The 14,093-nt window shown below is 33.3% G+C and overlaps 1 protein-coding gene across 1 annotated transcript; it reads left to right on the top strand.

Moving 5' to 3' along the window:
* The first annotated feature begins 5,460 nt into the window (after positions 1–5,460).
* LOC143051097 (uncharacterized) lies at positions 5,461–6,364 on the top strand. The gene has a single exon (XM_076224126.1). It carries the CDS (start codon positions 5,852–5,854, stop codon positions 6,344–6,346), a length of 495 nt encoding a protein of 164 aa, XP_076080241.1. The 5' UTR covers positions 5,461–5,851; the 3' UTR covers positions 6,347–6,364.
* Positions 6,365–14,093: the final 7,729 nt, after the last annotated feature.

Genomic DNA, 14,093 nt, shown 5'->3' with positions numbered 1-14,093 from the left:
GTTTGTGCCTGGATTATTATGAAAACAGTTACAATAGCTGTTTTTCTTGGCGAGATTGTCGGCTTTTGGACCCATCGGATCAACCAATGAGAAGACGATTGACGTCAAAGAGATGGAAAGAAATTGCAGCGAAAATTATTTTCACTTCTACGTAAAAATCTAGCCAGAAAAGTAAGTGTGAGCCACAAGACATGTATTTATTATGAAACATATGTTGCTTGTTGTGTTTCTCATTCGCCCCAGATGGCGAAAAACTGTATACTATTAGATAAAAACGAGTCCAATGAGGGCAAGCATGACATACACGTGGTCAAAACAAAACAAGACAGCAACAAATAGCTGAAATTTAAGTTATCTTTCGAGTCTCGTCAATAAATGAACAAGATATCGAATGAAACAAGTTCCCAGCATTATACCAAGGGCCCATTCTCATCGTTTACCCCGAAATTCGTTTCTAATTTTCGTTTCGCAGGTGTCCTGCCTACCTCAGTACCTGTCATTAATTTCCTGGTTGGGTACATATTGCTCTAATCCAAATAATAATGATATCGTGGAGCTATTAATTTGGAGCACAGGGGTGAATACATACATAACAGTCCTAAGTATGAAATAGTTCAAATTATTATCATTACCTTCCTCTGTACTAGACTCATGTTTTGTTTCATCTGCCTCTTTACTTAACCTATTTTATTATTCCTGTAAAAATATGAAATAAATTAGTTGACATCATTATACAGTCTATAAGAAATCAGTCCTGGAATCAAGAAAAAAGCATTTCCCTGGTAAACCCTTAACAATTGTTTCCCCTGGAAACAGAAACAATCATAAAATCAACAGAATGTAATACAAGTAAATGAGTTAGTCTTTAAAACAAAATCAGTCTAATATTGTCTGAAAGGTTTAGTTTTGAATCAATATTTCAATATTTTGTTTAAAAGATACAATAACACTAATATATTTCTTTGTATTGTTACTTTTTTATCATTTAATTTGTTTTTGTTTAAATTTCTGTTTCAATTAACAGATGGATTACCTTCCTCTGTACTTGAACTTTGCTTGTTTTCATTTACCTCCGTATCTGATCTCTTTTTCTTTCCTGTAAAAATATAAAAACAAACAAGCTGACGACATGATGCAGTCTATACGAAATCAGTATAAAAAGTTGCCCCTGGAAACAAGAAAAAAATATTTCCCAGGGAAAATTTTGTTCTTGTACAAATTACTTTTTCAATTAACAAACAGTCTATAAGAAATCAGTATAGAAATGTTTCCTAGGGAAACATGAAAATAGTATTTCCCATGGAAACACTAAGAACAAGACAAGAAAAATTTGCAGCCTGGTAACATGGAAATCAGGGGTCTGTTGTACAACTTGTCGTAAAAACTAATCATATGATTAATTTTAACGAGTCGTTAAAAGTTAATCACATGATTAGTAAATACAATGATTAAATTGTGTTGCTCAACTTATTTTAATCATTGTATTTATTAATCACTGTATTAATTTTTAATCATATGATTAATTTTTATCATATGATTAATTTTGGGTAATTAGCAAGTGCCTCCCACTATGCATTGTAAGTCAGGGCCTCTTCAACTTCCTGTTCTGCAATAATAATTATGGCTGACCAGACCATTGATAAGCCCTGCCCTGCAAAGCTCCCTCGACTCAGGAAAACCAAATATTCAGTTGCTGAAGAGAACCTGATACAGGAAGACGCAAGTAAATATCACTACATCTTACAAGAGAAGCATAGTAATGACATTACAAATAAAAAAAAAAAAAAAATATTTGGGATGGTATTGCAGTCAAAGTAAACTCCCTGGGTGTTGCCTACAGAACTGGAAATGAGATAAGGGATAAGTGGAGGAACACTGTTTCAAAAGCAAAGAAAGCTTTCACGGAGCAAAGGAGTTCAAGCTTCACGGGAATTGATGGAGGACTTGAAACAGACATATTTATTTCAGGTAAATAAATTTAAAGTTAAGAGCTTCCATAACTATTGAATTTTAATGATAGTTTTGTATTAACTTTCATCCCTTTGGTATCTTTCGTCCCTCTTTCATCAAATATAAACATAAAAATTTCGCCTTCAGCAAACGTTGTCTACCGGAAAACCCCTAGTCTCTTTTGATAAATGTACGACCTTCACCCCGTCTGGAATTTCTATTTATATAACGCAAGCATGGTCTCTGAAATTATACTGAATTTGACAATCAATGCATGAATACGAACTGTGCACACTTCTAATGGGACATCAAACATGCTTAAGAGGGGTTTATATGTCAGGACTCCTCAGTTCCTCATATTTATTCACAGCTTTAAAACGTGCGCCGGTATGTGTTTTCTGTTGCTGTTCTAAAATCTGGTACCGGAAATGCTTGGACCAATCGGATTCATATCACATTGCCAACTCGTACCCTATTTTAACGCACACGCACTTTCATCGTTCAGTTGTATTTGTTCTTTCAAATAAAAAAAACCCAACATTTTAATCAGAAAATTTGTTATATGTTAACCAAACGGCCAACAGAATGAGGAAAACAAATACCGTGTAATTCAGTATTCACTATGAAAGGCCGATTTCAGGAGTTTATATGAAACAATATCAGACATGGAGGAAAATAAATAACATTAACCAATTATATATATGTATACCGAAACTTTATTGTTATTTCTATTCTCTCTGAAAAAACCCACATGTGTATCTAAATATGTACAAACAAATTAAGCAAGATAAAATGAATATCTCAGTATCCCACTGATGGATACCGGCCGTTCAAATTCAATATATTTATTCCTAATACAAGAGCCTATAAAGAGTATATAAATCAGTACTTGTACATTTCGATCCGAAAAAGAAATTAATCTTAGCATGTGATGCATCTCCGTATGGATTAGGCACCGTACTTTCGCATAAAATGGACGACGGCAGCGACAAACCAATAGCTTATACATCTCGAACACTTACATCAGCAGAGAAGAATTATTCCGTTCTTGGGAAGAAGAGTCTGACCAGAATATTTGGTATCAAGAAATTTCATCAATATTTGTATGGACACCCCGTTACAATCATAACCGATCACAAGCCGCTCATAGGTTTATTTAAAGAAGATAAACCTATACCTACAATGGCCGCATCTCGAATTCAAAGGTGGGCACTGACTTTAGCTGCATATGAGTACACGATTATATACAAAGAAGGGATAATGCGGATGGACTAAGTAGACTACCACTGAAAACAAACATTGAAAAGACACCAACGCCAGGTTATACTATATTATTAATGGAACATTTAGCCACTACGCCAGTTGATGCTAAACAAATTCAAAAGTGGACACGCAAGGACACAATACTGTCTATGGTGCTTAGATACATTTTGAATGGATGGCCGTCAAAATGTCCCAGTGAAGACACAAGACCGTATTATAGTAGAACAAATTAACTGTGTAGTCAGGACGGATGCATATTGTGGGGAGGAATAGTAATTATGCTCAGTTGAAAGATCGACTTCACCATCTCATAAAACAGAGCTTTTTCTATAAAAATGGGAATCGTAGATACAAATTTCTTGTTTTGGGATACAATAATTCATATTTTGTGAAGAATCACACTGAATCTTCCAGAAAATATACTGAAGACGATATTATTAAAATGCTGGACTTTTTGATCGACAATATATTTGTTGAGTTTGAAGGATTTATATTTCAACAGACAGTCGGTATTCCAATGGGTACTAATTGTGCACCCCTGCTGGCTGATTTGTTTTGGTATTCGTATGAAGCAGAATTTATTCAGAACCTTCTTAAAGACAAAAAGAAAAAGCACCTTGCGAAATTCTTTAATTTTACTTTCCGATATATTGATGATGTTTTATCATTGAACAACCCATACTTCAGCCAATACTTACATCTCATATATCCCAGTGAACTTGAAATTAAGGATACTACTGATACTAGAAGGACTGCTTCATACATTGATCTTTTCCTCAATATTGACGTAGATGGACGACGTCACACGAAAATCTATGATAAACGGGACGATTTCAACTTCCCAATTATCAATTTCCCATTTCTCAGCAGTAACATACCCTCTGCCCCTTCGTATGGTGTTTACATATCACAATTGATACGTTATTCACGTGCTTGTTCACACTATACGGACTTCATATACAGGAGTGTGCTCCTTACGCAGAAACTGCTCCAACAAAGTTATGAGGAGGATAGATTAAAATTGACACTCCGTAAATTATATGGACACCATCACGAATTTGTGGATCCATATGATGTCTCTTTAACCAAACTAGCTAAGGACATTTTTACCACATGGTAGATTGTGGTTTGTCATTATGTCGTCTAATCTTTTAATTACCAAACGTGACTTATTCCCGATTGTGACTGTTTTGCTGAATGTGAATTCGCATTACTATAAGACGTGTTTCTGTACTTGTTTATCCCAAATTCATGTATTTAGTTTACATGTTTAATGTTATATTTGTAATTCTCATCGGATTTTGTCAATGTGTTGACGTCTTTTTATTATATTTAGGTGTTACGGATAGAAAAATTAATCACCGCCTTTCTTAATTATATTAAATTTTGTACGATTATTTACGTTTGAAGTTGGATTCATAACAAACTGGACATATATATATTACAGTTAATTGCTATTAATAAGTATTGCAATATGCATTTTGTTTAAATTAATTATCAGTATTTAGTTCTGATATAATCTTAAATCAATCCTAATTCTATCTCACTTTGATAGTTTTTCATATGTGACGTCATGCTGTTTCTAAATTTCATAAATTCAAATGTGGCATAACGTTTGTACCTTTTCGCCATCGTATGTGACGTCACATTTTTGTAATTACGTTGACGCCTGGACTGATTCGGGTGTGTCTATTCTGTGTTAAACTTTAATAGCATTATGTATTCGGGTTTAGTTTTCTGTAATTAGTTAATACTTCAGTTTCATTATGTATATCTCTTTCATATTCATTTGTTAAAATTTACTGTTTGCAATAGCATGAATTGTTCTATATAATAAGGATGTTCTTATCCCGGGCATAAATACAATGCCGTATTTGGCAAAACCTTTTCAACTTTTGATCGTCAGTGCTGTACAACTTTGTACCTTTTTCACTTTCGATCTTTTATATCTGGGCGTTATGTATTCGGGTTTAGTTTTCTGTAATTAGTTAATACTTCAGTTTCTTTATGTATATCTCTTTCATATTCATTTGATAAAATTTACTGTTTGCAATAGCATGAATTGTTCTATATAATAAGAATGTTCTTATCCCGGGCATAAAAACAATGCCGTATTTGGCGAAACCTTTTCAACTTTTTATCTCCAGTGCTGTACAACTTTGTACTTTTTTCTCTTTCGATCTTTTATATCTGGGCGTCGTCACTTGTAAGTCCTGTGTGGATAACAAATATGATAACATGTAATAATTTATGTGGCATGAATATATATGAATCGTGCTTTATTCAAGAGCCTGAAAAGGGACATTGTGTGTTAGTCTTAAACAAGCCATTTGTTGCATGAGGGAATAATTTAAATTAAAACGGTCGTGCCACCCTATACATCATATAAGACTCCAATATCATCAAACTTAGGCTGCCGTGTTATTCATACTCGTGCCATGCATACACACATTGTTTTTCTTCCAAATGTCGGATTCATATTGGTTCTTTGTACTATTTGAATAAGAGCCCAACTAACAATAAATACAATAAAAATGAGAAAACACTAACACATGAGAGAAACTTCATCAGCTAGCACATTTTTCTTTATTGTTTTAGCCTACTTAATGATTATACAAAGCTTGCAAAGTAACGGTTTATGTATATGTCTTTGCAGGGTTTGTTGTATCTGGTGAAATGGGAAGGTTTTCATGAAGATGATAGTACATGGGAACCGCAATCACATCTTGATGCAGAATCTATGTCCAATTTCTTTCCTGCCTTTATCAATTTTGATCGGTTAAACAGTGCTGCCAGATTATTTGAAGAAGTCATACAGCAGAGGCTAAGACCTAACAGCAGAACAATATCAACTAATCTCCGATTTGACCTGGATATGTATCGCTATTGTTTTAATACAGACGAATCCTTTCGGATAGATTCCGTAGACAGCCTGAAAAACCTTCCTCTTTCAAATGGATGGAACTATAAATTGAACAAACAGGGTTATGGGCAAATAATAACTTTTCCCTTTCGATTAAGACCAAAACTGCAGATGAGGAAAATTTTTTTGCGAAAAGATGACGGGTCAGTGGAAACAAAATACAGACCTATAGAAATTGTAAAAATAATTTCTGCCAGCGAGTCTTTCTGAAGTAGTAGTGTACATAAATTTATTTCATTATAATTAATTACATAATTCACTGGGGTAAATGTGATCTCCGTAACTGCAGTTACGTATATCCAAAGATGGCGGACGATGTTTCTGGGCAATATGTCTTTTGTCAATTTTGTAATAATAATGTATCATTTTTCAATATTTCGTGTCTTTTATAACGTATTACAATATTTGTAACTGAAATACTAAGTGTTTAATTCATAATTCAACCGCTAAATGGAGAAAACAGCCATTTAAAATATCGTCATGATATGGGTAACTGAAGTTAATAAATTTTTAATGATATACGTAACTGGAAATATTGATATCCGTAACTGATTTTATTTTTGAATAATTCAAACATAGATATAGGAAGATGTGGTGTGAGTGCCAATGAGACAACTCTCCATACAAATAACAATTTAAAAAGTAAACCATTATAGGTTAAAGTACGGCCTTCAACACGGAGCCTTAGCTCACACCGAACAACAAGCTATAAAGGGCCCCAAAATTACTAGTGTAAAACCATTCAAACGGGAAAACCAACGGTCTAATCTATATAAACAAAACGAGAAACGAGAAACACGTATATATTACATAAACAAACGACAACTACTGTACATCAGATTTGTTTGAAATGAAATAAATGTCTCCGGTTATTAAAAGTGTAGTAAATATGAATCAGAAATGATCTTCGAAGTCAGAAGTCTTAAATTATTATGGAAAAAATTGATCAGGCTTCCAATTCTGAATTTCTATATTGTCAGCAGGATGCATGCTTAGTGAGGTAAAGGATTTGATAGCTTATTATAGATGAAATATAAGTAAAATTGAGAACGGACAGTACTTAAGCAAATGAAAAAAAATAATCTCAAAAACACCAAACGAATTGATAACAACTGTCATATTCTTAATTTGACAGAAGCATTTCCTTAAGTAGAAAATGGTAGAGTATAAGCTGGTTGTATAACTAACTAAGCCCCTAACTTGTAGTATCTGCAGTATATATATAATTCATCATAGATACCAGGATAAAAATGGCATAAGAATTTATTTTTAAAAACAGGATAAAAATGCTCGAGCAACCTCCTTCACTGCTATTTCTAAGCTATGTTCAAATAAAATGTAAAATTTTAGACAATAAAATTGAAAATGAAAATAAGGAATGTGCCAAAGAGACAACAACCCAGCCAAAGGTCAACAATAAGGTATGGTGATTTTATATTTATTTTAAATACCATACATTTAGTTGAATCCATCTGGATGAAAGAGGAATATCTGGAATTTCTTCTTCATCATCAGTACCAACGTCTGCTTATAGATTCAAATTTTTTCTCGTTATCTACAGAAATATAACCTCTACCCAACCTACCTAGCAGCACATCCAAGTCAATGTCTATGTTAATTATATCTATATGAAGAAGGATGAGATGGTAAGTTAGGAAAACAAATTTTCGGCCATTATTAATTCAGAATGGTCTTTCCTCTCAGACTATCACTCACAACTTCGTGCTGCTTGTTGGTGGAACAACAGATGACATGACCATGCTACTTGAGGTATGATTAGTCACCACTGTCGGATAAATCTTGTACAGCAACATTAGTCGGATCTATAAAAGTTGAAATTAATTAAAGCAGTAACAAATGTAATAAATTGAGGCAACATTTGACAGGATGAATCGAAAACATTGGTTGATGATTTAGTATTCTTCTTTTCACAGGCTCAAACAACGGCTAATCTCTCTTTTTAGTTTGTTATTGAGAAAACACAGCACCAAGTCCTACATTACTTGTATGTGTTATTAGATGTATCTGATTACGATTTTGTGAGGTAGACGAAATTGACCTTAAAACGATCGTATTGACTTGGATACATTTCAATGTGACTGATATAAGCCTGTTATGTTATGATCAATATGAAATAGCACATGACCCGATTCAAATAAGCTTTTTAAAACTTCAACAAGGCTGTTGATTTTAAGACTAAATAATGTAACAGATAAAATACATCCATCTCTTGATCATACAGATCATACATTAAATTGTCTGTTAGAGAGAAAATTAGAAATAAAATTTCGCATATTGCCTTTCAACCCCATATCAAATAGATCTTTTAAAGTACAAAAATTACGGAGGTGTTTATTGATCAAAGTTTTCTTTTCCAAGATGCGTTGTCCGAGCTGATTCAATTAGACACCATTAGATATCCAATTAAAGTTGGATTTTATGATGAGGAGGTGGAAGCTTTTGCGAAGTAACTGCTGATGATGTTTATGAGCTACAGGTAAAAATTCACAATTACATTTATCTTGGAAATAATTGGGAATAATTTAGTAAATGACTCGGTGGCTAAGGTTCAAGACTGTCATAAGTCGGAAAGGTAAAAATCAATTATCAACACTATGACAAATTTACATTTTGAATCCCCATCGATTGGTATCTATAGAAAATGTAATACCGTGAATCGATCTTACATAATATTTTATCAACATTTCATTTTCAAATCTTGCAATTTTCATCATTATGATAATCTTTCAATATAAATAATCTAAATGTATGGTCTTCCGGCTTCTGGACAAAGCACATGTCTAACAGGTCATACATAATATCTTGAACTCTCGATTGCATGCAATACTTCTGTAAATACCACAAGAAATGTAATGTATATAAACACATATAAAGATATACATAATGTTTAAATTTACATGTAGAATTTTCATTTCATTTCAGGTAAAGTATTTGAATGGAGAAATGGCAAAGCAGACTAAAGAGATGAGGAAATTAAATCCATATCTCTGATATTATAAATAATAGGTCTAGTGTATTCGGCGTGTGGAAAGACTGTAAGGTGAACATATACAAATGGCACGTGTCATCTGACGTTGTCCTCATTTTTATGGTTCGTTGGTCAATGTTTAGTTTTCTTGGTTAATGTTAAGTAAATGTGACAGTTGTAATATAGCTTTATATTAAGGACTTTCAACATAATATCAACGATTAGTTAAGAAGGCTAAACATTTCAGCGTGTATACTCTTGTTTTAATTCTGGCTATGCATTTATATGGTATGTTATTATTCATTCTTATCGTTTGTCTGATTGAGAGTGAAAAAAATCTTTGTATTGTGCTACCTTAAAACTTTACAATTTTATCACTTTATATCCTTTCACGGATGCAGTTATTTTCTTCCCAGGTATGTATTTGTAGCCTGGAAACAGGGTCTCCATGATGTTATTATTGATATTATACAAGGTTCTATTGACAACTATCCACATATCATTTCTGAAAAAAATATGAAACATTGAAATCGTTTTTGTGAATCAAATATTTTTTTAACATGGTTGAAAGTACAGAAATCTTTAAAATCTGGGGAATAAATATAAAAAAAACTGTTGTTGTGTTGTTTTCCTCTTATATTCATGCGTTTCCGTCAGTTTTAGTTTGTTACCCCGATTTTGTTTTTTGCATCGGGGATCAAAAGTTCCAAAAAGTTGTGTCAAAAACGGCCAGGGTTTTCTGTTAGGCAGCAACCATTTGATTTTCTGAGGGGGGGGGGGGGGGGGGGGCTGTGCTATGAATTTTTTTGGAAAAAAAAGTTTGTTTCCAGTTTATGGAGACAAAAATAATTTGTTTTTGACCCTGAGGAAAAAAAATTGTTTGTTTGACCCTCAGCTGCCACTATATGTAATGCTAAATTTGAAAGAAAAAAATAGTTTTTTCGGTGAAGGCGAAAAAAAAGTATGTCCGGGGGGAAAAGACACCCCCCCCCCCCCCCCGAAAATCAACAAATGGTTGCCGCCTTAGGTACCAGAACATCCCTTCTATTTAAATAATTTATACTTTTGCAAACAGTGAATTTTATATGATTGATTGATTGATTGTTGGTTGCTTTACGCCGCATTAGCACAAAAAGGCTATATCGCGGCGAGAGCTAATTCGAATATTTTTACAATTTAAAGCATATTTTTAAAATAAGACAAAAAGTCCTTCAATATACTAAAATTCTTGACTAAAGCAAATTGAGTATATACAAATAAAAATCAACAGTAAAATAACGTGATAAAAATTAAAATCGATTTAAATATAATAACATTTTTATAATCTATAATAAATTCCAATTTCTTTTAAAAAAGCAACAATATTTGTAAATGGAACATTATTAAATAAATCATACATATTATTGACATTGAAATGCTTCTTACGAATATCAGCAAAGTCAATACAATTAATTAAAACATGTTTAATAGTATACTTGCAGTTGCAAGGAACACATTGTGGTTCATCTTCATTTTTTAAAAGATACTCGTGTGTTATTCTAGTATGACCAATACGACATCTAGTAATAACACACTGATCTTTTCTGCACATAATATTATCAAAAGGTTTGCCTAAACTAGGTTTAATTTCATGCAATTTATTATCATCTTTTTTACTCCATTTATTTTTCAATATATTAAAAACATATTCTCTAATATTAGATTTAAAATCAGTATATGGTATATCACAGTTAGATAGAGGGTCACCCAGGGCATTCTTTGCCTCAAGGTCTACAGCTGTGTTTCCAAGGATTCCAACACGACTCGGAACCCATAGAAATATTATTTCTTTCAGAAGAATTTTTAAATTCCTCATTACATATAAAATTTTCAGGATTGTTGGGTTTTTAATTTTAGTATTTCGTATAGCTTGTAAACATGAAAGTGAATCCGAACATAGGATAAATTTGGATTTATCTGAAGAAGCAATAAATTTCAAAGCCAAAATTATTGCTTCTGCTTCAGCAGTAAAGATGGATGCATCAGATGGCAAACGGAGGGTTGCAGCTCTGTCCCTGAAGACAGCAGCAGATGCAACTCTATCACCATCTTTTGATCCATCAGTATAGACAGTTGAAAAATCTAGATAATCGGCTTTAATTTTAGCATAGTGTTGCTGAATTAAAAGAGGATTTGTTTTATTTTTATTGTGTTCACGGAGATCAAATATCATTTTTGGTTTGGGAAGTTCCCATGGAGGACATTTGCAAGTTTGAACTTGAGCAACAGATTTTAAATCAAAAGAAGCTAAATGTGGTTTTAAACGTAAACCTAACGGAGGAATTTTATTTTCATGTTTTGCAAAAATATCTTCATAAATCGGATTAAAAACACAGCTGTAGGCAGGATTATCTGAATGGGCTTTTAGTTTGACAGCATATTGAAGTCCAAGCTTCAAACGTCTGTCAGTGAGCGAGTGCTCATCAGCCTCTACATACAGACTCTCAACTGGTGAGGTTTTAAATGCGCCAAGACAGAGACGCAAACCTTGGTGATGCACAGCATCGAGAATCTGTATGTAGGACTTCCTTGCAGAGCCATACACTATAGAGCCATAATCTAGTTTAGATCTAACAAGAGATCTATATAAATTGAGTAAAATGTTGCGATCAGCACCCCAGTCAGTGCTGCCGACAACTTTTAAAATATCTAAAGCTTTTAAACATCTCGCTTTTAACATTTTGATATGGGGTAGAAAGGTTAACTTTTTATCGAAAAGTAAACCAAGAAATTTGGTTTCATTAACCATTTTAATTGGGTTGCCGTACAAAGTTAGTTCTGGATCAAGATGCAATTTTCTTTTGTTACAAAAATGCATCCCGACCGTTTTTGAAGTGGAAAATTTAAAACCATTTTCCGAGGCCCATTTTTCAATTCTTCCAAGACATAATTGTAATTGTCTTTCAATGTTATTCATATTTTTGCCTCTGTAACATATTAAAAAATCATCAACGTACAATGAACCTTCAATATTACTTTTTAAAACTTCAACAAGGCTGTTGATTTTAAGACTAAATAATGTAACAGATAAAATACTTCCCTGAGGGACACCCATCTCTTGATCATAAAGATCAGACATGGTCGAATTAACTCTAACATTAAATTGTCTGTTAGAGAGAAAATTAGAAATAAAATTAGGCATATTGCCTTTCAACCCCATATCAAATAGATCTTTTAAAATACCATATTTCCATGCAGTATCATAGGCCTTCTCAAGGTCGAAAAAAACCGACACCACATGCTCATTTTTCGCAAAACCATTACGGACAAATGATTCGAATCGAACAAGATGATCAAGAGTACTGCGACCCTGTCGGAATCCACACTGGATATTTGCTAATAGTCCAGTGGATTCCAGGAACCAAACAAGGCGAGCATTGACCATCCGTTCGAGTGTTTTACAGACACAACTGGTAAGAGCAATTGGTCGATAATTAATAGGATCCGTATGATCTTTACTTGGTTTTGGAATAGGCACGACGGTTGCAAGCTTCCAGATTGATGGTAAATCACCAGATTCCCAGATGTTATTCATGAGCTGCAAGAGAGCTTCTAACGAGGAATCTGGCAAGTGTTTTAAGAGTTGGTAGTGAATATTATCAGGCCCACAAGCTGTATCATGGGCTTTTGACAGAGATGTTTTAAGTTCTTCAAGAGAAAATAGTTTATTATAATTTTCACCATTTTTTGATTTAAAGTTTAATTTAATTTTTTCTTTTTGTTTTTTCTAGTTGTTACAAGAAGAAGACTTCGCAAAAGTTTCACCAAGTTTGTTGGCAATATCCTTTTCAGATGTTAATAAACTATTGCCGTCTTTCAAATGTTTTACAGTGGCTTTAGAATTTTTACCTTTAATTTTATTTACCATATTCCAAATTTTGTCATCGGAGTGCGAGATGTAATCCCCGAGACAAATTTTTTCCAGGATGTTTGTCGGGCTTGCCTACAAGTCCGCCGTGCCTTAGCGCGAAAAATACGGAAATTACTCAAGTTTTCCGTCGTTGGTTGTTGATTGAACCACAACTCCAATTACATGATTTTGGATAAATTTTGCCCGGTTTCCGATAACTATAATGTAGCTTTTTTAACAACTGTTAGAAGACACATGTAATATAAACTTTCGTATTGCCCAATCTAACTTGTTATCCGTATATTCATCCTTATCACAGATATCCTTAATAATCTGTTTTGTACACGAAACCTTTTAACGTGCGAGGATAATATATTTAATTAACTAAATGTTTTCATCTATAAGCATCTACAGAAACATGCCAGTCTCCTTTTTCCGGTATTCATATAATGTCGCACACCTCCACGACTAAGGAAACAGAGCAGTCTAAATTTAAAGAACTTTTTTTTATTGATTTGACCTTTTCTTTCATTTCTTTTCAAGTAATATTAAACCCATATTGTTTATTTCAAATAATTTGAACCACACGGCAAAATGATAATTTAAAATACATTTACAACATCGGGTTTTTGACGTTATGTCACACAGATTATCGGGTGCAGTCAAATTGGTACTGTTGATGTTATCATTATCAATAATCAAGAAGTCAATTCAAATTATTACGACTTACAGTGAAATAAAATACTTCTAAAAGGTTCAGGAAATGTAAAACACTATAAGGATTCTGCAAACAACATGTACTTGTCTATGATAAGTAACTTAAAAAGAAAAATCACAAAAATACTGAACTTAGAGGAAAATCAATTCGGAAAGTCCATAATCACATGGCAAAATCAAATAACACAACGCATCAACAACGAATGGACAAGAACGGTGATATTCCTGACTTGGTACAGGCATTTTCAAATGTAAAAAAATGGTGGATTAAACCGCAGTGGGGCGTCCGTTTGGCTGCGCGGGATGTTTCAAGTTTGCAGTCGCGTCCGGTCAGATTGGGGACGTTAAATTCGATGCCTCAT

This window comes from Mytilus galloprovincialis, chromosome 11, assembly GCF_965363235.1.
Source record: "Mytilus galloprovincialis chromosome 11, xbMytGall1.hap1.1, whole genome shotgun sequence".
NCBI classification, from domain to species: Eukaryota; Metazoa; Mollusca; class Bivalvia; order Mytilida; family Mytilidae; genus Mytilus; species Mytilus galloprovincialis.
Note: the sequence above shows the minus strand (reverse complement) of the source record. Positions and strands in the feature narration are given on the sequence as shown.